This window comes from Sitophilus oryzae, unplaced genomic scaffold (genome assembly GCF_002938485.1).
Source record: "Sitophilus oryzae breed Bouriz unplaced genomic scaffold, Soryzae_2.0 scaffold_1062_pilon_pilon, whole genome shotgun sequence".
In the NCBI taxonomy this organism is placed as follows: domain Eukaryota; kingdom Metazoa; phylum Arthropoda; class Insecta; order Coleoptera; family Curculionidae; genus Sitophilus; species Sitophilus oryzae.
This window is the reverse complement of record NW_022145685.1, coordinates 85729-107126: the sequence shown is the minus strand read 5'-3', so window position 1 is coordinate 107126 and position 21398 is coordinate 85729. Positions and strand designations below refer to the sequence as shown.

At 33.3% G+C, this 21398-nt stretch overlaps 1 protein-coding gene across 1 annotated transcript; it reads left to right on the top strand.

Moving 5' to 3' along the window:
- The first annotated feature begins 7728 nt into the window (after positions 1-7728).
- LOC115877753 (tigger transposable element-derived protein 7-like) lies at positions 7729-9363 on the top strand. The gene has a single exon (XM_030894059.1). The coding sequence runs from the start codon at positions 7729-7731 to the stop codon at positions 9361-9363; it is 1635 nt and encodes a 544-aa protein (XP_030749919.1).
- Positions 9364-21398: the final 12035 nt, after the last annotated feature.

The following is a 21398-nucleotide window of genomic DNA, read 5'->3' as shown; positions in this document are numbered from 1 at the left end:
TTATTAAAGACGCTGGGTAATTAAAACATTGACTAATAAAGCTTGTCCACTTTAAATAAGGGGTCACGAAATATCCTCCTTGGAGTGTTTGGGTTAAGGGGTGTATAATAAATTAATCGTTGTTTTATAATAAAAACCATAAAACATTTATTTGTGAGTAAAATAATGCAATGGTTGGATATCTCTCCTTTATAATTAGGTGACTAAGAATACACTAAAATAATTAGAAAAAAAATCTTGTACTTATTTAGTAATTACGTCAATATTAATTAATTGACTTTCTAGTCTATTTTATTTTATGTATAAATATATTATTAAATTTTAAGCATTAAGTAATAAAACACTTTGTGCACTCTTATATCGTAAGAGGTTACGAAATATACTCCTGGTTACACCCCATACAGAAAACAGTGTAAGGGGTGTAAAAAAATTGTATAATCACTGTTTTTTATAATAAAAAGTATAAAACATTTCTTATTTGTGAGATTAAAAAAACAAAACAATGCATTGGTTAAAATAAGTACATTCAATACATATGTATGTGTTATAACATAATATAGCCATTACTATTATACTATTATTATTAACCTGTAACAGACATTTATATGCCCAGTATATTTTTGTTTAACAAACCAATCAGGAAAAATCCAAAACCTACCGTTATAGGAGGTATAAGATGATTAAACTTATATAATGACAACTACTTATCGGATAACAAATTAATTACTACTGTCAGCTAGTTCAGCTACTGTCTAGGTAGAATATACCTAGAGTACCTACACCTACCTATGATGTAGGTAGATTAAAGCTTATTTTGACGTTACCTCTCACTTCGGTGTCACAAGCTGAATTTTTCAGGGATGGAAGTACAGTACATGATATGGGCGACCCTTATTCCGAAAGTAGTACAAAATTAGACCGGGTAAAAGGGCACTATCATCAAAAATCGATATATTAATACCACCGTATAGAGAAAACAAATACTTATTTTTTGGTCCAGTACACAATAAAGTCTTCGTAGGGAGTAATTTTTTATAATTATTTACGAAAAAACATTTCCATTAGCGCTTATGACCAAAAAAAACTTTAAACATGAATAATCATTTCAATCATGCGGAAATTTGGTTTAAAACTAGATTTTTTTAATATAACTTTCATTTAACGAAAAACGAAGGCCTAAATGAAAAAAAGAAACAATTTAAAAGTTTCGCTTATGTCTTGACAAGGTATCAAAGCAAACCCCATATTTTTTGCTTTTAAACTAATAAAGATATATCAATAAACAATTAGCGATGTAATGGTTTTTGCGCGCGCTGGCCGACTGCCGCCGCTGCGCCGAGATTTCATATACCCTTGTATATATGACGTCATGGTGTTGCAAATGTAGCATTTTAATTCGATTTGGGCTCCCTTATATAGGATAACAGAAACATTTTCAATGTTAATAAGATAGTTCACTGGGAAGTTAGCGAGGACGAGTCACTTAGTGATCACAATTATATAATATTCGAGCTTTCCGCTAAAAAATCTGTTTTAAAGCAGAAAAATCAAACAAATACCTGGAATGTTAAAAAAATGGACAAAGCACCAGGACCAAATAAGATCCCACCTGAAATGGTAAAACTAGTAGCGCAGACCGCGCCGGACTACGTACTAGCAGCTTACAATAAATTGGCAAAAGCAGAGCGGTTTCCAGCGGAGTCGAAACGTGCTAAACTAATCTTCATAAGAAAAGACAATAAACCTTTAGATCATCCCTCATCTTTCAGGCCAATCTGTCTATTGGATGTGGAAGGGAAACTCTTCGAGCAGCTAATCCTTGGTAGACTAAAAATGGAGATCGAAAGAACAGGAGGGTTGTCCGAAAGGCAATATGGCTTTAGGGAAAAGAGACAAACCGTAGACGCCGTAAAGCAAATAATAAGTCTCTCTCGAGAAGCAGAGGACTACTCCCATGCCCATCGAAGGATTTGCTGTGTAATCACAGTGGACGTCAAAAACGCATTTAATAGTGAAAGTTGGCAGAAAATAATCGATCAACTATTAAGAATAGACGTGGATAAAGCTCTTATAAACATGATAGCTTCATATCTGTCAGAAAGAGAAATCATTATAGAGGCCGAAGGAGTGACTACTACTCAGACCATAAATAGCGGTGTGCCCCAAGGGTCTGTACTGGGACCTACTCTGTGGAATGTAATGTACGATGGTCTGTTGGAAACAGATATGCCAGATGATGTCAAACTGATCGGGTTTGCTGATGATGTTGCCGTCGTTGTAACAAGAACAGATACTGATGGACAAAGCAAACACCGCTCTAATAAGGGTGTCTGGATGCAGACAAATGGCTTAACATTGGCTCCTGAGAAGACAGAAGCAATACTCCTCACCAGGAAAAGGAAGATGACGCCAGTCGAATTCAAAATTAAGGGAGTTATTGTGCGACCCAAAAATTCCATCAAGTACCTCGGTATTTGGCTAGACACAAAGCTCGCTTTTGCAAAGCATACTAGTAGAACTTTGGAAAAGGCTGGAGGAATTTTAAGCGCGTTAAACGGTATAATGCCGAATATCGAGGGTCCCTGAGCCTCAAAGAGAAGAATACTGGCATCGGTCATACATTCACAGATGCTCTACGGTGCGCCAATCTGGCACACAGTCACCGAAAACAGAAAGCTTACGCAAAAGTTCGCCTCAATGCAAAGTCAAGTAAATCTGCGCATTTGTAGTGCTTATAGGACAGTATCGGAACTAGCGGCCCCGGCCGGAGTATTGGCGGGCATCCCGCCGATTGACCTAAAAATCAAAGAGAGAGCCACTAGATACTACAGTTAAAGAATGAGGTTATGAGGCAGTGGCAAATCAGATGGGAGAATGGAGTAAAAGGAGAGCAGTTGAGGAAACTAATCCCGGACCTGAGAAGATGGACAGAGAGGACCCATGGAGAACCGGACTACTTTCTGGTCACGGATGTTTCAATGCCTACTTATACAAGTTTCGCAGAATAGAATCTGATAAGTGCAAATACTGTAATCAGCCTGACGATCGAGACCATACAATGTTTGAGTGTCCGAGATGGGAAGACTATCGATTAGCTTTTATGAATTAAACCGACAAAACTTTCAACGCCCGAAGCATGATGGATGAGTTAATGGAGTCACCTGAGGGCTGGAGCCGAGCATATGGTGTGGTTAAAAATATATTGGAAGAGAAGATTAGGAACGAGTGATTACTAGACAACCCTTATTATGAAGTAATGCGAGAAATTCGAGCAGTTCCGTAATAAGAGGTGTAGGAAACGGAGGAGGGGAAGTTTTTAGTCGGTAGGCGAACTCCAGGAAATTCGAATCCGACACACGCCGCCCACCAGAACAGAAGGTCGGTTATGTCTTTAGAAGATTTTTTACCCCACTCACAAAAAAAAAATTCACAGTCCTTTACAAAGATGCAACCGGGGGGCATTGAAAATGATGAATAAAAACGTAAAAATATGATTAGTGTTAATATGAGTGTATTACATACATATGTTTAAATAACGAACTTAACAAAAAGCAACAGATTTAAAGATTCACTGAAAAAGTAGTGATGTTAACATTAAATAAAACATTATCAATAATAATTATGCGATCGCACCTATCCGTAAAACGAACAAGCAAAAAAAACAAAATAATATACAAAACATCAGGTTAACATGATGACAGATCATGATCGATGACAGATAAAGAATTCTTACGGAAAGTTACACTTTACGATATAATTTTTTAACTGTTAAAGGCAAACCCCATTTAAACACAAAACTTTTTAATACCTACTACTGTATCTAAAAGACATTTTTTTAAATTACTAAATTCTTAGCCACGCTTCTGTTTTTCTTGGCTATTGTGCGTCACGTCACAGATTAACAGGCCCACATTTGCACCACAAGGCGATGCTGCAGACCACTAGGTAGACCGGTCGTAGAAATTTATGTTATACAACTTGTAGTCAATCTACACAAATATTATCAAAAGCTTTTTTTCTTTTAAAATGTGTTCAGATTTTGTAAAAAGTATAAGTCAAAATCGCAAAACTTAAAATTGATATGAGTTTCTTAGTTTTTAACTTATATAGTGGCGAATTACAAAACTTCCTTTTCAATGAAAATTAATCAGTTAAATAAAATAATTTAATAAATTATTAGCTTTTTCCCACGACTACGTTCGCGTTACACCTTGAATCGTTCATGCATTGATTTAAATGATTTCTTACTTCTTTATAGAGAGCTAGTGAGCATAGATGTTTTTTTTTATTTTTCATCTTTTTTTTATTTATTAAGAGCACTAATACTTTCTTTATAGGTTATTTTTTATTCTTTGAAGGATAATTGGGGAAGATATATTTCGTTATGATGTCACTAAAAACCCTTGTATAAAATTTTATACTGTCTGGTTTATAATGTTATAGTATTGCATTTTCGTACAGCAAACTTTCATTCCCTATTCTACTCCCTAAGTGTATAAATTTCATAAATTCGCTTTATCTTTGTGCCAATTTTTATGTGCATAATCCAGAGGTCACCAAGTTTTATATAAATTTTTACTAACCCAAGCAGCATTTGGATGTCGGGACAACGTTCTATCACGCGACTAAACGTCGGGGTGCAACGTCGGCACAAGCTCGTGCCAACCCTAGTCTGCACTAGTTTGGAGAATAATTTTTGGGTCGAAACGACGTTGGATACCGACGTTGGCTCGAAGCCTAATTTAGTACAAACTGCAACGTTGTTTAAAATCCTAATTCACAGAAATACAAAACTAATATGGCGTCTAAGTCGCATTTTATCCTAAATTGGGATAATTATAGTAAAAATATTATATTTATAATTTAGTTAGAGACATATGTCAGATGGCAGTGAAGGAAAACAAAACAAAAGTATTTAAGTGTGGAGGATGTTTGAAGATCATAATTATTGAAACACTTTAACCGACTCTGTAACTCGTTACCCAAGGTAAAAAGTTAAACGCAAACAACTTTATTGATAAATGTATTGTTTCTACTTTAAAAAATACTAATGGGCCTTGAAATTAAAGAAGTTTTAAAAATTTTCTTGAATTTTTTTTTTAGTAAAATGAGAATAATTTATTCGCATTCGAAAAAATTGTTTCCGCGTATTTTTTAGGGTCAAATATTTCAAGTTAATGTATTCAAAAAGCAGGAATTGCTATTTTAAGAACGAAACATTTTCTTATTTAACAACATGGCGGCTTTAACTTTGTTGTTTTGGAGATTAAGATGGAGTAGTTCGAGTAGTCGCATACTGGACTAATAAAGTCGCAGTTCGGCCTTAACAGGTAGTATACTAGTCGCAAGATTGCCTAATTTAGTCATTCTAGAGTCTAGCTTGTGCCGCCCTCTATAATCTAAATAAACGAGGAAGTGTCGGTAATATATGTCGATGTATATTTAAATTTAGTTTTATATGTACCTTTCTTATGTCCCATTTTAATTAAGTTTTTTTTTTATAAAAACAAAAACAGCACTGAACTGTCTGACTGAACAGAACAATGAATTGAAAATTTAAGATTTAAGGTTATGGTTCAATACAGTTGCAAAAAGGTAGTGACTCTACGTCCTACCAACGTAAGAATAAGGAAATCTAAACAACGTTGGAATTAGTAAAACAGACGACGTTTGCATAACGTTGGAATAGGTCCTGAAACTGACGTCGGAAAACTCTATATTGTCCAACGTTGTAACTACGTTGTCCAAATCACCTAAAGATCACTTAAGCAAAAAAGGTTACAAGACAATGTTTATTCGACGTCGCAGAAGCTTCTACTTTGCTGTAGTACTAGTCCAACGTCGGCACAGCGTTATAAAAACGTTTAAATTTATTTTAATACCCAAGGTAGGGAGCTAACTATTTTTTGTAACTAATCCAACGTTGTGTTTAGTAAACATGTGGTCGCAAGTCGTGAAAATGCTACTTGGGAACTTTACCCATTTGGTTGATGAATTTCAAAAATTTCTTCTAATTCTTTTTGTAGGATTTCATTCTTCTAAACCAAATAGTAAGGAATTTTCATACAACAATCTGTTCCGACATAATTTTACTCTCTAAGAGCATGAATTTCCTAAAATCTCTTTGTGTAGCTAATTCGCTAATGTCGTTTAAACGAACCTTTGTGCTAATATTTATGTATCTAAAGCTGGCGGTATGAACTCACTCCTAAAATATCTAAAAACTTAATATATAATCTAACTGACACACCACTGACAATGACAACATAATGACAAATAATTTATTTCTGGAGGTATTGTGTATAGGTGTTTTTCAGGTATGTTTTAGTATTTAGTCGTTTTACACAAAGAAATAGCCATTAAGCACTATAAAAATACTTCATAACAAATCTACACATATATACCTTTCATTTAAAAAAAGGATCATCAAGAGTGGTGAAGCGGTTTCGGCGGGATGGATGCAACAAAAAAAACCTTTGAGCTTTTATATATTATGTATGGATTAATTATTTTTCTAACATATTTTACTTTGCAAATTTTTATAAATATTCAGACTCGCCAATATCGTAGTCCACCGTGTCCAGCCTGTTTAGCCAAATGTAGGCCGATTCCTCTTCAGCGACGCGCGGCGTCGTGACCCTGGCCGATGGAAGTCTTGAAGACGCTCATCCGCGCATAGGAACAAGTTGACTGCGTAGCGTATTGCGTATTAATCGATTCTGACTTTCTATCTCATGTATAACATGTTACGCAAGTTTATTATTTTAATCTCGATTTTAATAGATAAATATGTGAAATGCCACCTGAATATCTTACGCCATGACATGTTTTTACTTTTTTGTTATGGTAAAGTTTGTATAAACTTTATCCAATAACGTATATTTTCCTCCATTTGTGATTTTTTAATTTTAAGCGAAAATTAAGTATAACATTTTAGGAAAAAGAAATACTGTAATATTTAAAAGAATAAGAAGAAATTAGTCTTATTTTGAAAGAAAAATATAGAAAAAACTCTTTCTATAGAAAAAAGTCTTTATACTAACCAGAATTCGGTGACATATACGCGGTCTCACCGGAAACATTACTTATTACTTCACATAACTTGAAGAATATCTACTTTTAATAATGAACACTTCAGAAATACACCAGTAAAAACATTTATTATTTGAGATTAAAACTCGAATAAAATTATAAATATTAGTTACCGTAAACTCCCCTAATTTTGTCCGGACACCTAACATTGACCAAAAGATCACTGACCGGTATAATGCACCACAGCATCACATACTTCTATAATGTTGGTCATTTCTGTATACAAATAGTTATTTTAATGACCCATAGATGTCGTTATGCCCTAAGGTTATGCCCCGTCAACACAAATAGGCTTGAAATTATACGCGTAGTTACCGTTAAATATTTGGACGAGAAACACGTGAAAATTTTGAGTCCGAAAACTTTTCATTGTGGGTGAGAAACTAAAAAGACATAAGTCAAATCTTTCCTTGCGGTAAGTAGTCTAGTATGTTAGTAGTCTAATCCACCTTTTTTTTATTTTGTTATTCTTTTGTTTATGATAATGGTGATTTTTATTTCTTAAACATAACCTTTTTTTTTCTGTTCTCAACTTTGACCAGCGGTCAAAGTTACTTCCACGGTCAAAGTTATGATAACGTCAATCGAAAATCTGGTTCCCACTCTGATTTTTGTTTTATTTTTGGTTTTATAGACATGCCTAAAAGAAAATATCGGCGTTATGAGGACAGGGAAGATAAAGTATTGCTGGACAAAGTTTTGAGCATGATAAAATCAGGACGAATCTCAAGAACAAGAGCCGCCAATGAGTTTCATATTTCAAAAGGAACAATAATAAATAGGTTAAAAAGTCAGCACTGTGGTAAAATTGGGCGCCCGTTTGTTTTTTCAAAGGAAGAAGAAAATGCCATGGTAGCACACATTTTAAAAGTTAGTGAATGGGGATATCCTTTTTCCCGAGTTGATTTGCAACATTTAGCCAGCGAGTTTCTTAATAGAAAAGGTGTGAAGGTTCCTCAATTCCAAGAGGGTAATTTGCCAACGTTAAAATGGTGCACCAAATTCATAAGACGCCATGAAAATATGTTGTCATCTAGAATGTGTCAAAACCTGAAAACATCCAAAGCACAGGTTTCACCAGATACCATAAAGGCATATTTTGACGCTTTACAAATAACTTTAACGGAGAATAATGACTTTATTAGCCCTGATCGTATCTTTAACTACGATGAAACGAACCTCTCTGACGATCCTGGTACAAAGAAATATATTTTTAAAAAAGGCGTTAAGTACCCAGAGAGGATTCGAGACTCTACCAAATCTAGTGTCTCCATCATGTTTTGTGGATCGGCGGCCGGTAAAATAATACCACCATACGTTGTATACAAAGCTGAAAAAATATGGTTAACTTGGATGGAAGGAGGGCCGCCGAACACTCGTTACAATCGAAGTAAAAGTGGATGGTTCGATGCCACCATTTTTACTGACTGGTTTTTAAATCTCTTTGTGCCATATGTAAAAAAATATATAAACGGAAGAGTAGTATTATTGGGAGATAATCTTTCAAGTCATTTTACTCAGGAGGTTCTTAGTTCAGCTGAGAGGAACAATATAACGTTTGCTTGTTTGCCGAAAAACGCAACACATCTCACCCAGCCTCTAGATGTAGGTTTCTATGGTCCGTTAAAAAGAAGATGGAGAGAGATTTTAGACAATTGGAAGCAATCGCAAAAGAAAAATTCTCAAACGATTCAAAAAGATCACTTTCCACGTTTGTTAAAAAAATTAACAGAGGTCGTTGCGCCTAACAATTATTCACAAAACCTAATTTCAGGATTTAAAAAATGCGGAATTAGTCCTTTTAATTCTAAAGAAGTTTTAAACCGCCTACCCCAAGAAAACAATCACGACCAGAATTCTACTCCCGCATCGACTATGGTTTCCTCAATAGTAGTAGATATGTTAAAAAACATGAGATACGGCGATAATAGTGACGCCCCAAAAAAACGCAGATCTAAAGTTAATGTTCAGGCTGGAGCCAGCATTTCTGTAGAGGATTTATTGCTGAACAAGCCGCCTCAGGTTTCACTGCCTTCTTGTTCCACTGTCTCTACGAAGAAAAGACCTAAAAAGTCATCAAAGAAAAATGAGAGTGACGACCAATCTTCGGTTTCTGAAGAAGACATACATTATATGGATTCTTCAGAAGATGAAAATTGGGAGACTTATTGTGAAAAACAGTTAAAGGAACAAGAAAGAGAATGGTCGTCTGATGATGAGCAGCCTTGGCAGAATTATCTAACGCAATCGAAAAAAATGAAACCCAGTTAAAACAAACAAGTGAATTCAAGGCATTAAGTAAAGAAAATGAAATGCAAATTGACGTTGAGGAATACCATAGAGATATTAATGAGTGTATAGAGGTTGATGATTACTTACTTGTCAGTTTTAAGACTTCCTCAAAGTGTAACAGCAACAAATACTATGTTGGGAAGGTAGTTGCGAATGATCCGATTTTAGAATTATCATTTTTGCGAAACAAAAATTTAAAATTTTTCTGGCCCAACGTTGTGGATCACTCAATCATAGAAAAAAAACAGATCGTCTTAAAATTAAAAAAACCTCTTGAGAGAAAACGATATTTAGTTTTTGAAGAACTTCACAACAAGACTCAAAAGATAGAGTGATAGGTATTTTAAAAAAATAATCTTTTAGGTTAATTTTTTTAACTTTCTTTTCCTCATTGATTGTGTTACGGTTTAAACCAAAGAATTCCCTTTTAGTTAGTTTATTTAAGACGTAAGGCTAGGCAGGGTTTTTTATTTGTTAAGTTTAAGTGCCTTTTTATTTAATAAAGAGGGAAATTTGTTTTGTTTGTAAGCGATATTTTATGAATAAAAATATTTTGTATTTTTTTCACTTTAAATCAGATTTTTGTATTTTTATAGCTAACGCATTTTTTAAAAACATTTTTAGCGGTCAATGTTACTCTGCGCGACGGCAAAATTGGCTTGTCATAGATTTTAGGTGGTCAAAGTTACCTTCTAACGTCGTAACTTTGACCACCAAGCATTTTTTTTTTAAAAAATGGGACTATGTTCACGATATCGAAATAATGACTACATATGTCTATTAGCTTAAGTATAGCCCTAATATTGGCAATTTTGTTTAATTTTTATCGCTTAAGGTTAATAAGATTTTGCAAAATAAAGTTCAAAAGCGGTCAATGTTATGGGACTTTACGGTACCTATGTTGTTATAGCTTTTATAGGCCTGTTTAACGACTTAATAAGTTACCTAGCGAAAAAATCTGTGCGCGTACCTACCACTATTGTTACAGGTTAATTTTTTAAAGAAATATGTTACACAAATTAAAAACGCTAAAATTTTAATGGTGTTACTTGTGCATTATTGGCCTTATAATGCAATTAGTTCGAATTATATCTTCTTTAAATATAATTAGACTTTTTAACGACTTTTAAGTTACCTAGGAAAAAATTTGTGCGCGTACCTACCACTATTGTTACAGGTTAATTCGTTAAACAAATGTGTTACATATTACTCGTGGTATTAGTGGTATTATATTGGAATCAGCTTGGCATTAGTGGGGCATTATATGAGAAATTTTGGTATTTAATTTGTATTTTTGGCATTACTTTGGCATTAGTATACAGACATTTGTCAGCGGTTTACTCTTTGTAGATAATCAAAAGTTTTTGATAAAATTTGCTTTTTATGTCAGATCATTTCTGTGAAAAATTACATTAGATTTATATTAAAGACGCTGGGTAATTAAAACATTGACTAATAAAGCTTGTCCACTTTAAATAAGGGGTCACGAAATATCCTCCTTGGAGTGTTTGGGTTAAGGGGTGTATAATAAATTAATCGTTGTTTTATAATAAAAAACCATAAAACATTTATTTGTGAGTAAAATAATGCAATGGTTGGATATCTCTCCTTTATAATTAGGTGACTAAAAATACACTAAAATAATTAGAAAAAAAATCTTGTACTTATTTAGTAATTACGTCAATATTAATTGTTAGCATCACCAGTCAACACTCGCGCTCCTGGTCGCTCGCATAATAGGGATCGCGAGTATTGGCCGTAGTTCGGCAAGTGACCAGCGACGATCGGTGGGAGGGCGCCACCGTCGACGCACAATGCTCGCTGAAGCCTGTCAGCCGCCGATCATTCACTTGTTCCGCGTGCGCCTGGCGTAAACAGCTGTTTTGTATTTTGTTCTCGATTTACGCCAAATAAACCCCTTTTACTGTATTTTTGTGCAATCATTGAGTTTAACGCCCTAGAGATTCATCGTCTAAAATCAGAAGTGGGATAGAACTTACACCACAATAAGCTTTTGAGTGGCATGGTGAAACTTGGAGGATGCAGTTGAATAAGATAAGTACACAGTTTCTAATTAGGTTTACAAATCGAAAGTATTGGTTGCCTGTTTATGGCTTTGAAAGAGTACGAAAAGTTAATAGTTCAGTAATAATAATAATAAAGTAAATTTTCAAAGAAAATGAGTCACGGCGTCATGTCTCAAAAGTCAAGAAGCATTGCCGCATTTAGATTGAGCATTACAGCATTTATATTAAGCAGTTGAAGCCTGTATAAAGTTAAGGAGGGAAATATTACAATGATTATTATTAAAACAAGTATTTTCTGCATTATTTCATAGCGGTTTAAGTTTAATTAAGTTTTTATAGTCTGAAATTGTCTGAATAAGTTTTAATAATCTGTTTATTATTGGTAAATACATTAGTACCAGAATGGTGGTTTAAAATATCAGCCACACCATTTATATTTTAATTCTGAATAAGTTTTTCTAATTGCATGACAAATTCACCAAGAAAAAATAAAAAATATAGCCTTTCTTTTGACAAACTACACAACTCTAAAGTAAATATGTATTTAAATCTATGAATCATCCTGTATATCTATAAAAATACCTCCCTGTTAAATTTACGCTACTTTTGCATGCAAGTATACCTATTTTACAAAAATATGATTTGAGTGAAAATATAAAATAGGAAATCTGATATGAAGCTTTATCTAAACACAGGGTCGACTGTAGATAAACAATATTTTACGTTATTAATTAAGAAAAATTATAAAATACACAATATATCTGACAGTTCCAAAAAAGCAAAGTAAGAAATGAAACATAATTTATAGCATAAAATCAGTATTTTTTAAATTTTTAAGTCAACTGACCATTATCGTTTAATCTATCTATCCATCTATAAAATTTAATGTTTATTATTAAACTTATCTCAGACTCTCTATGAGGTAAAACTCTAAGATAAAAACTCTAAAAACCAAGAGTGATTTAAAACAAATTTATATGAATTTAGAAATAAATATGAACAGTATTTACTCACCTGTAATACAGATGCTTTTTGTTTAATTAAATATATTTCAAAATATTATCCAGCAGGTACAAAATACACATTACACATCACGTAAACACAACACATAAAACTCATAAAATAATAGTTTGTAATCCAAATATTCAAAAATACTGTTTCGTTTCTTCGTGGGGGACGAAAAAATTGATTTTTTTAATTATTTAGATATGCATTAAGGTATATTTCAACTCAACAGCTTATAAATAATTATTTTTTAAGACATAACCTAAACGAAACGAAATCAGAAGTCGAGAAAGATAAACAAAACTGCCGAATTTAGAAACGAATATGACTTTTTTTCCTTTTTTCTTGTCACAGTTGAAACAAACAAGGAAAGCTATTTTCGTAAAACATGCGTGAAACGTGCTAATAAGTAGCCCAATAGATGTGACCTCGCGCCCTTCCATTTTTGAACGATGGGCGGGTTTAACGAATTCCCCTCAAAGAAAATCGTAGGGGAATACAAAAATGCAGAACGGGCAAGGCGCCATCTACAAGACAGGATTTTACTAAGCCCTCATTGTATATCTATTTATACATAATCAAGGGTTATACTTAAAGTTGATCTAATCTCGATTGTTCCATGCTGGTGCGCCTTAACCGCTGAACCCGTGTTTTGCATTAGAAACGACGAGGTCATGTTAATGGGCTCAGTGTTGTATCATTAAACTTTGTTGAATTGTTTTGATATATTAATGTTTTGATCATGCTGAAGTGCCTTGGCCTCTGAGCTCGTGTTTTGCATTAGAAACGTCGTAGCCATGCCACAGGATTCAGCCTCTGAATCTGTGTTTAAACTGTACTAAGTTATACTTAAAGTTGATATTTTGAGTTGATCTTGTCTCGATTGTTCCATGCTGGTGCGCCTTAACCGCTGAACCCGTGTTTTGCATTAGAAACGACGAGGTCATGTTAATGGGCTCAGCCTCTGAGTCAATGTCGTGTTTAGATGATTATCAAACTGTTTTATTATGTTGAGTTTTGAGACAATTTATGGGCTGAAATATTGTGATTTGTAAATAATCGGTCTTGTGACGTGTTGTTTAAGTCACCTGCGGCGCGGCGTTAGTACGATGTCGTTGATTCTGTTAAACCAAGTTGTGTTTGTTAAAGAATGTGGTTCTTTGGATGAAAATATAGATTTTCAGAGTGAGTTGTTGGACCTCAATGATCGTCGGGACGCCGAAGTGTCAGGATTGGCCGTGTTAGCATCACCAGTCAACACTCGCGCTCCTGGTCGCTCGCATAATAGGGATCGCGAGTATTGGCCGTAGTTCGGCAAGTGACCAGCGACGATCGGTGGGAGGGCGCCACCGTCGACGCACAATGCTCGCTGAAGCCTGTCAGCCGCCGATCATTCACTTGTTCCGCGTGCGCCTGGCGTAAACAGCTGTTTTGTATTTTGTTCTCGATTTACGCCAAATAAACCCCTTTTACTGTATTTTTGTGCAATCATTGAGTTTAACGCCCTAGAGATTCATCGTCTAAAATTAATTAATTGACTTTCTAGTCTATTTTATTTTATGTACAAATATATTATTAAATTTTAAGCATTAAGTAATAAAACACTTTGTGCCCTCTTATATCGTAAGAGGTTACGAAATATACTCCTGGTTACACCCCTTACAGAAAACAGTGTAAGGGGTGTAAATAAATTGTATAATTACTGTTTTTTAAAATAAAAACTATAAAACATTTCTTATTTGTGAGATTAAAAAAAACAAAACAATGCATTGGTTAAAATAAGTACATTCAATACATATGTATGTGTTATAACATAATATAGCCATTACTATTATACTATTATTATTAAAATAATATGTGTGTGTAACATATTTCTTTAACGAATTAACCTGTAAACATTTATATGCCCAGTATATTTTTGTTTAACAAACCAATCAGGAAAAATCCAAAACCTACCGCTATAGGAGGTATAAGATGATTGTGCCCACTTGCACCGTTTGTATAAACTTTGTTTAAAGGCTAAACAGTGATTAACTATACATATTTTATTATAGTTATTCACTGTTTAGCCTTTAAACAAAGTTTATACAAACGGTGTAAGTGGGCATTAAACTTATATAATGACAACTACTTATCGGATAACAAATTAATTACTACTGTCAGCTAGTTCAGCTACTGTCTAGGTAGAATATACCTAGAGTACCTACACCTACCTATGATGTAGATAGATTAAAGCTTATTTTGACGTTACCTCTCACTTCGGTGTCACAAGCTGAATTTTTCAGGGATGGAAGTACAGTACATTTGCAGTACATGATATGGGGACCCTTATTCCGAAAGTAGTACAAAATTAGACCGGGTAAAAGGCACTATCATCAAAATCGATATATTAATACCACCGTATAGAGAAAACAAATACTTATTTTTGATCCAGTACACAATAAAGTCTTCGTAGGGGAGTAATTTTTATAATTATTTACAAAAAACATTTCCATTAGCGCTTATGACCAAAAAAACTTTAAACATGAATAATCATTTCAATCATGCGAAAATTTGGTTAAAAAATAGATTTTTTTAATATAACTTTCTATTTAATGAAAAACGAAGGCCTAAATGAAAAAAGAAACAATTTAAAAGTTTCGCTTATGTCTTGACAAGGTATCAAAGCAAACCCCATATTTTTTGCTTTTAAAACTAATAAAGATATATCAATAAACAATTAGCGATGTAATGGTTTTTGCGCGCGCTGGCCGACTGCCGCCGCTGCGCCGAGATTTCCTATACCCTTGTATATATGACGTCATGGTGTGGCAAATGTAGCATTTTAATTCGATTTGGGCTCCCTTATATAGGATAACAGAAACATTTTCAATGTTAAAAACTGAGGTATAACCAAATGGGACCTTCAGAATTTGAAAACGCATGTATTCTTACATATAAATGGAAATTGACGACTCTCTCCATTGGTCGAGACCAAAGATATAGACAAAAAAACTGGAAAAATGGAATTTTTTAATTTTTAGTTTGAAAAAATCATAACTTTTTTTGTAATGAAGCTAAAACAACATTTTTTTTTTAGTTTTATTCCATATTTAATTTTCTTTCCTCTGGTATATACTTTGTTTAAGAAAAATTGTAAAATATATTAGAAAAACAGTAATATTTAAAAAAAACCAACAAAGTGGTAAAAAAAATTTAAACTCACCTCGCCATAACTGTTTTATGCAAAGAGCTATTTAAATGTTTTTTTTTTCAAAAACTGCGCAATTTAATGGGCTTCATTTTGTCTCGATTAACATGTGGTCTATTATTAAAAATAAAGACTGTAGCGGCTCTTAGCCCACGGCCACACAGAAAGCGTTTTTTGCGTTTCTAGCGCGAAGCGTCTTTAGCGACTAAATCAAAGTAACAGGATTATATAGGAGTGGCCACACCAAAAGCGTGTAGCGTTCGGCGTGTCTCGCAAAAAAACGCAAATAAAAACAAATCAGTTTGTTTTCTGTAGCGTCTTTAGCGTTTTCTAAGATGAGATGCCGTCATAGGCGGACGTTATATATGTATAATAATACAATAAAAATAAATTAAATAGTATGCAATTGTTTTCATTTTAGGGTTTTATCTAAAAATATTTTTGTAAAGAACATCTACTGTTTAGGAAGAGTCTATTAAATTCAAAAATTCGAAGAAAATGTTTGAAAAAGTGTAGTTTGAAATGTTGAAAAAGTAATAAATTAAAGGAATATTTTCTTACGCGTAAAAAATAGTTTTTTATGCGTAAGAAGTGGTTTTTTTTCTGCGTATTTTTTTTTTAACAGTAACAAATAGTTTTTGACGCGTAAAAAATAGTTTTTTACGTGTAAAAAAACTATTTGTTACACGTAAAAATATTTTTTTGGGTAAAAGAGTTTTTTACTAGAAGCAATAGTTTTTGACGTGTAAAAATTAGTTTTTTACGTGTAATAAATAGTTATTTACGTGTAACAAATAGTTTTTTACACGTAAAAAATATTTTTTTGCGTAACATAAGTTTTTTTACCAGAAACAATAAGTTTATGACGCGTAAAAATATTAGTTTTTTACGTGTAAAAAATAATTTTTTACATGTAAAAATATTTTTTTTTGCGTAACAAAAGGTTTTCTACCAGAAACAATAAGTTTTTGACGCGTAAAAAAATAGTTTTTTGCGTGTAACAAATAGATTTTTACACGTAACAAATAGTTTTCTACCAGTAACAAATTGTTTTATACGCGTAACAAATAGTTTTTTACATGTAACAATTTTATTTGCGTAAAATAATAAAAATAGTTTTTTACGTGTAACAAATGTTTTTTACACAATAATTTCATTCTCTTTTACAAAATTTGTATTAAAATATCAATATTTTTGATAAACACGTCCACTGCTCACATATACACGTCGCGTCACTACGTATTTCTAAGCCGTTAACACGTTTCGTTACAACGAGCTCGTGTGTCAGGGCCGTCTCACCAGCTCGGATGTCACGGCTTTGAATTTTTACTCCCAACGCGCGTAAAGAAGTTTCACTCCAAAATGTTTCATAAATCATGTTATAAAATTGCATTAGCAACTAGAAATATTTACTATTCTATTATATAATTATAATTATTTATTATATTATATTATAATTATAACAAGTACTAATCACAACACTACAACATAAAAAAAAAACTATACACATATAAACTAAAATTCGTAAAATAAATGGCAAATAATAATTATTATTTTTACACATACCACTGGCACTAGCAATAGATTGTGTTTGTCTCCGAATATGCCCCGGCCCGTCCACAATTCAATCCCAGCATCTTTTATCTTCGTCTCTTCAACGCTAACGGCGCCGATCTTGCCTATCTCTTTCTCACAAAATTGATCGTTGGACGGGCCGGGAATCCACGAGCTTGCGACGTTACTAATTGACATCTTGATAGAAACTACAGACCTGTCGCGTCTTTTGCGTGTTTTTAATGGACACAAACGCGCTTAAAAGGGTAAAATCGCAAAAAACGCTTGAGGCGCAAAAAACTCAAAACGCTAAAAACGCTTTCTGTGTGGCCGTGGGCTTAAACGTTGTGATGCGTGTCTCTGCGGCAGGGTACGGCGCGGCGGCGGAATTTTCCACCCGATCGGGTCGCTGCAAGTCGCTGAATACGGGCCCCGCGGTCATTTTGCCATTATTTTGTTACATCATAACATCATGCAGTTTGCAGTAAGGGTGAATCGCAAGTGTTGTCTTAAAATGCGTAGTTTGTTCTTTATAATAATTGTTGAAATTCTGGTGGTGGTTTTTTAAAGTAGTTGTAGAAAAAAATAAATTGTACACCAGTTACGGGGCAGCAGAACGTGAACGGGATGAAAAGGATGTTGGGAAAATGATTTCAATAATTGAAAGTACCTGGATAAATCCCTTTGCCAGCAGCATTACATCTAATGACCTAATTCATATTGCCACAGGAAAGATTGCTTCTCGGGAGATTCAAACATCCTTAACTACATTTAAAGAAAAAGCAGAGATAAACAATCAAGCTTTTATCCAAGAACGGCTTACAACTCACGGGCAAGCAAGTTTCTGGAAAGCTGTGTCGCGTAATCCAATTATTTCCTTTAATGCCAAAACATTGGTTACAAGACAACAGAGTCAAATGCTGTTATAAATCCAGAGTATATGTTTAGAAAAATTATAAGTGCTGCTCAATTTAAAGAACTTGATTTCAAAATTGGCAAAAAAATTAGAATTATTTATGATTTATGATGTGATTTTATAACTGATCCGCCGCAAGAAATTATCGAATATTTTATAGATGGAATAGTAGTTTTAATAAATTAATCAAAAATCATTTAAAACATTCGACGAATTAGCTCAGGTTGTAACAAATACGATTTTAAGCATATTTAAAAAGCACATTATGTATTATAGGATCCAGAACAGTATCTAATTATAAGAAGTCAACAGCAAATAAAATGGCGTTAATTAAGTGCGTTTCTAATAAAATATGTGAAGCATGTCATTTGGTCCCAGAAGACAAAGAAATAGTAATTGCAGGAGGTTTTGAAGATGCCGGTAAATGTTTTAAAGTAGGTTGGTATAATGCGGTTGATACATAATATGCTACTATATACTACTTTTAAAAATCTGTGTTTTTTTAGATTTTAAACCATGAAGTTGCAGAGCAAAAAAAATTGTACAGCAACCACGAAGAAGCTGATACAAGGATTATTTTCCATATGGTATCTTCTAATAAAAATGGTAGACTAGTCATAAAGTGCGATGATACTGACGTTTCAGTACTTTTAATTTATTATTATGCTACTCATGAAAATTTTAGTAATAGTGAAATATTCATGGAAACTGGTCATACAAATATGACAACTAACAAAAAACGATTTATTCCCATTCACGTCATTTCGAAAAACATTGGTAAATTGGCATGTAAAGGATTACCAAGTTTTCACAGCCTCACAGGATGTGCTACGACAAGTTCACTATTTAAAATAGGGAAAAAACAGGCTTGGGAAATGTACTATAAAAATTGCGACTCCCTTAACCTGCACAAATTTGCTAAAATGGGCCCAGAAGAAGGAATACAATTTGCTAGAAAATTTGTAAGTTTTTTGTATAAAAACAAAAATGCAAACGATTTAAACGAAATTCGGTTAAACCTTACAAATCAGAGCAAAAAACCAGCCCAAGAATTGCCCCCTACAGAAGATAATTTCAAACTACATGTCCAACTATTGGATTGAATCAAAATGTATTGCTTTGTACGAATAAAAAATGTAATTTTAGGTCATATTATCAAACATTTATATGGGTCAATAGTCATCTTGGAGAAGCAGCCAAAAAAGATCCCTTGTTGTATGGATGGACTTTAAATGAGGACACTTGTATAGTTCCAAAAATGATCAATCAAGCTCCAGTTCCAGAAGATATACGGCAAATTATTTCTTTATTTTGCGACAAAAGTTGCAACACCCAAAAATGTCAATGTAAAAAAGAAGGAGTATTTTGTAGCACACATTGCAAATAGAAAATAAATTGCAATAATGTTAGTCGAGAAGTTGCAGAAAATCAAATAGAGGCTGATGATCCTGATGACGATGCATTTTTAGATGATTCCTTTTAATATTTTTGTTTCATAATTTTCTTTACCATGTTTATACCATAATTAAACTTTTCTTGGTACAGTGTATGAGTATAAGCATTTTTTGAAAAAAATAAGAATTTATAATAATTATTGGCCCTAACATGGTGCAAATAACTAATTAAAAAACTTGTATTTAAAACCGTACCGCGGCTAGAAAATGTAAAATAGGTGAATCGCGATGGATAAATTTAGTCCATTAAATTGCCCAGTTTTTGAAAAAATAAACATTTAAATAGCTCCTTGCATAAAGGAGTTATGGCGAGGTGAGTTAAACATTTTTTTAGCACTTGGCTTTTTTTAAATATTGCTTTTTTTCTAATATATTTTACAATTCTTCTTAAACAAAATATATACCAAAGACCAAAGGAAAGGAAAATAAATTTGGAATAAAACTAAAAAAAAGGTTGTTTTAGCTTCATTACAAAAAAAGTTATGATTTTTTCAAAGTAAAAATTCCAGTTTTTTGCCATATCTTTGGTATCGACCAATGGAGAAAGTCGTCAATTTCCATTTTATATGTATGTAATACATGCTTTTTCAAATTCTGAAGGTCCCATTTGGTTATGCCTCGGTTTTTTTGTGCATCCCAGAGCGGGCTTTCCGACGGAACTTTTTTTACTTTTGTAGAGTAAAATACACAACGGTAATAAAAATTATACACGTTTAAAATATATTTTAATTATTACAGAATTAAAACTAGATATAAACCTATAATTAGGTGACAAAAATTAGCTGGATGAAATAAAATGCTCAAAATGCTTCCTGTCCTGTTAACCGCATAAAATGATTGTCTTTTCAAAAGGAATCTTTTCATTTTAAAAGGCATATGCGGAGTTCTACTTCGAAAAGCAACTACAATAATTTCTCTCATGTTGTCGACAATAGTTGGTCGAACTTTGTAAACACTGTCTTTAACATATCCCCATAAAAAACAGACTAGATAAAATCAGGAGCATTTAAGTATTCTATTAATTGGAGAGTGGATACTGCATTCAACAACAACTAATAGATGCATATCAATTCTCTCTGATGTAGGATAAGCAGTGGCGTAGCGTGAGTTAGGGGCGCTCGGGGCGGATAAGCTCTAGGAAGGAGGAGGGAGGTTTGCCGCCCCTACAGAATCCGTCCGCCGCGCCGCCTTTATAACATTTTATCAAATAATAGATTTACTCAGATCAAATCATGTAAATGGAAATATCTAGGAAAATATTTGATTGAGGGGTAGGCAACTTTAATAGTATTTTGAAGAGACATGAATTATCCATTGAATATCGGAATAATATACTGGGTGTTCCATTTAAAATAAAAGAGTAACATGCTTTTAAAGGTGACCTATGTTCAATATTAATTTTGTCTCACCCTGTATAACTTTTCGGATCAAGTTTTAATTTGATTTAAAGTACAATAGTTAATACATATTAGGCTATACCGGGTAAATTTCAATTTAGGTAGCTTTTATTGTAATTTAAAAATTGTTCTTTATTTATAGAAAATGTTAAATATGTCAAAAACCTTACATTTTAGTCATATACTTCTCTTATAAAACTCACCTTTATTTTTCTATTACAAAAAACACAACTTTGATATGTAACTTTTTTTGGGGACACCCTGTAGAACTCCATATTTTTTAAAAGTGTTCTGAATTAACCTACATAAGCTCACAAAATTTCATTTCAATACAAACTGTCGTTCTCCTTGGAGCCTTCGCGGCCTATTAGAGGCGCCACCCTGTATATGGATGGATATTTACTTAGTCCGAGAAAATAAACAAAACTTTTAATAAAATAGTCAGGGTATATTTCTTAGGCTACAGTAAAA

What these genes read in the sequence shown, in the direction of transcription:
- LOC115877753 (XM_030894059.1), top strand. Translation starts at nt 7,729, where the DNA reads ATGCCTAAAAGAAAATATCGGCGTTATGAGGACAGGGAAGATAAAGTA.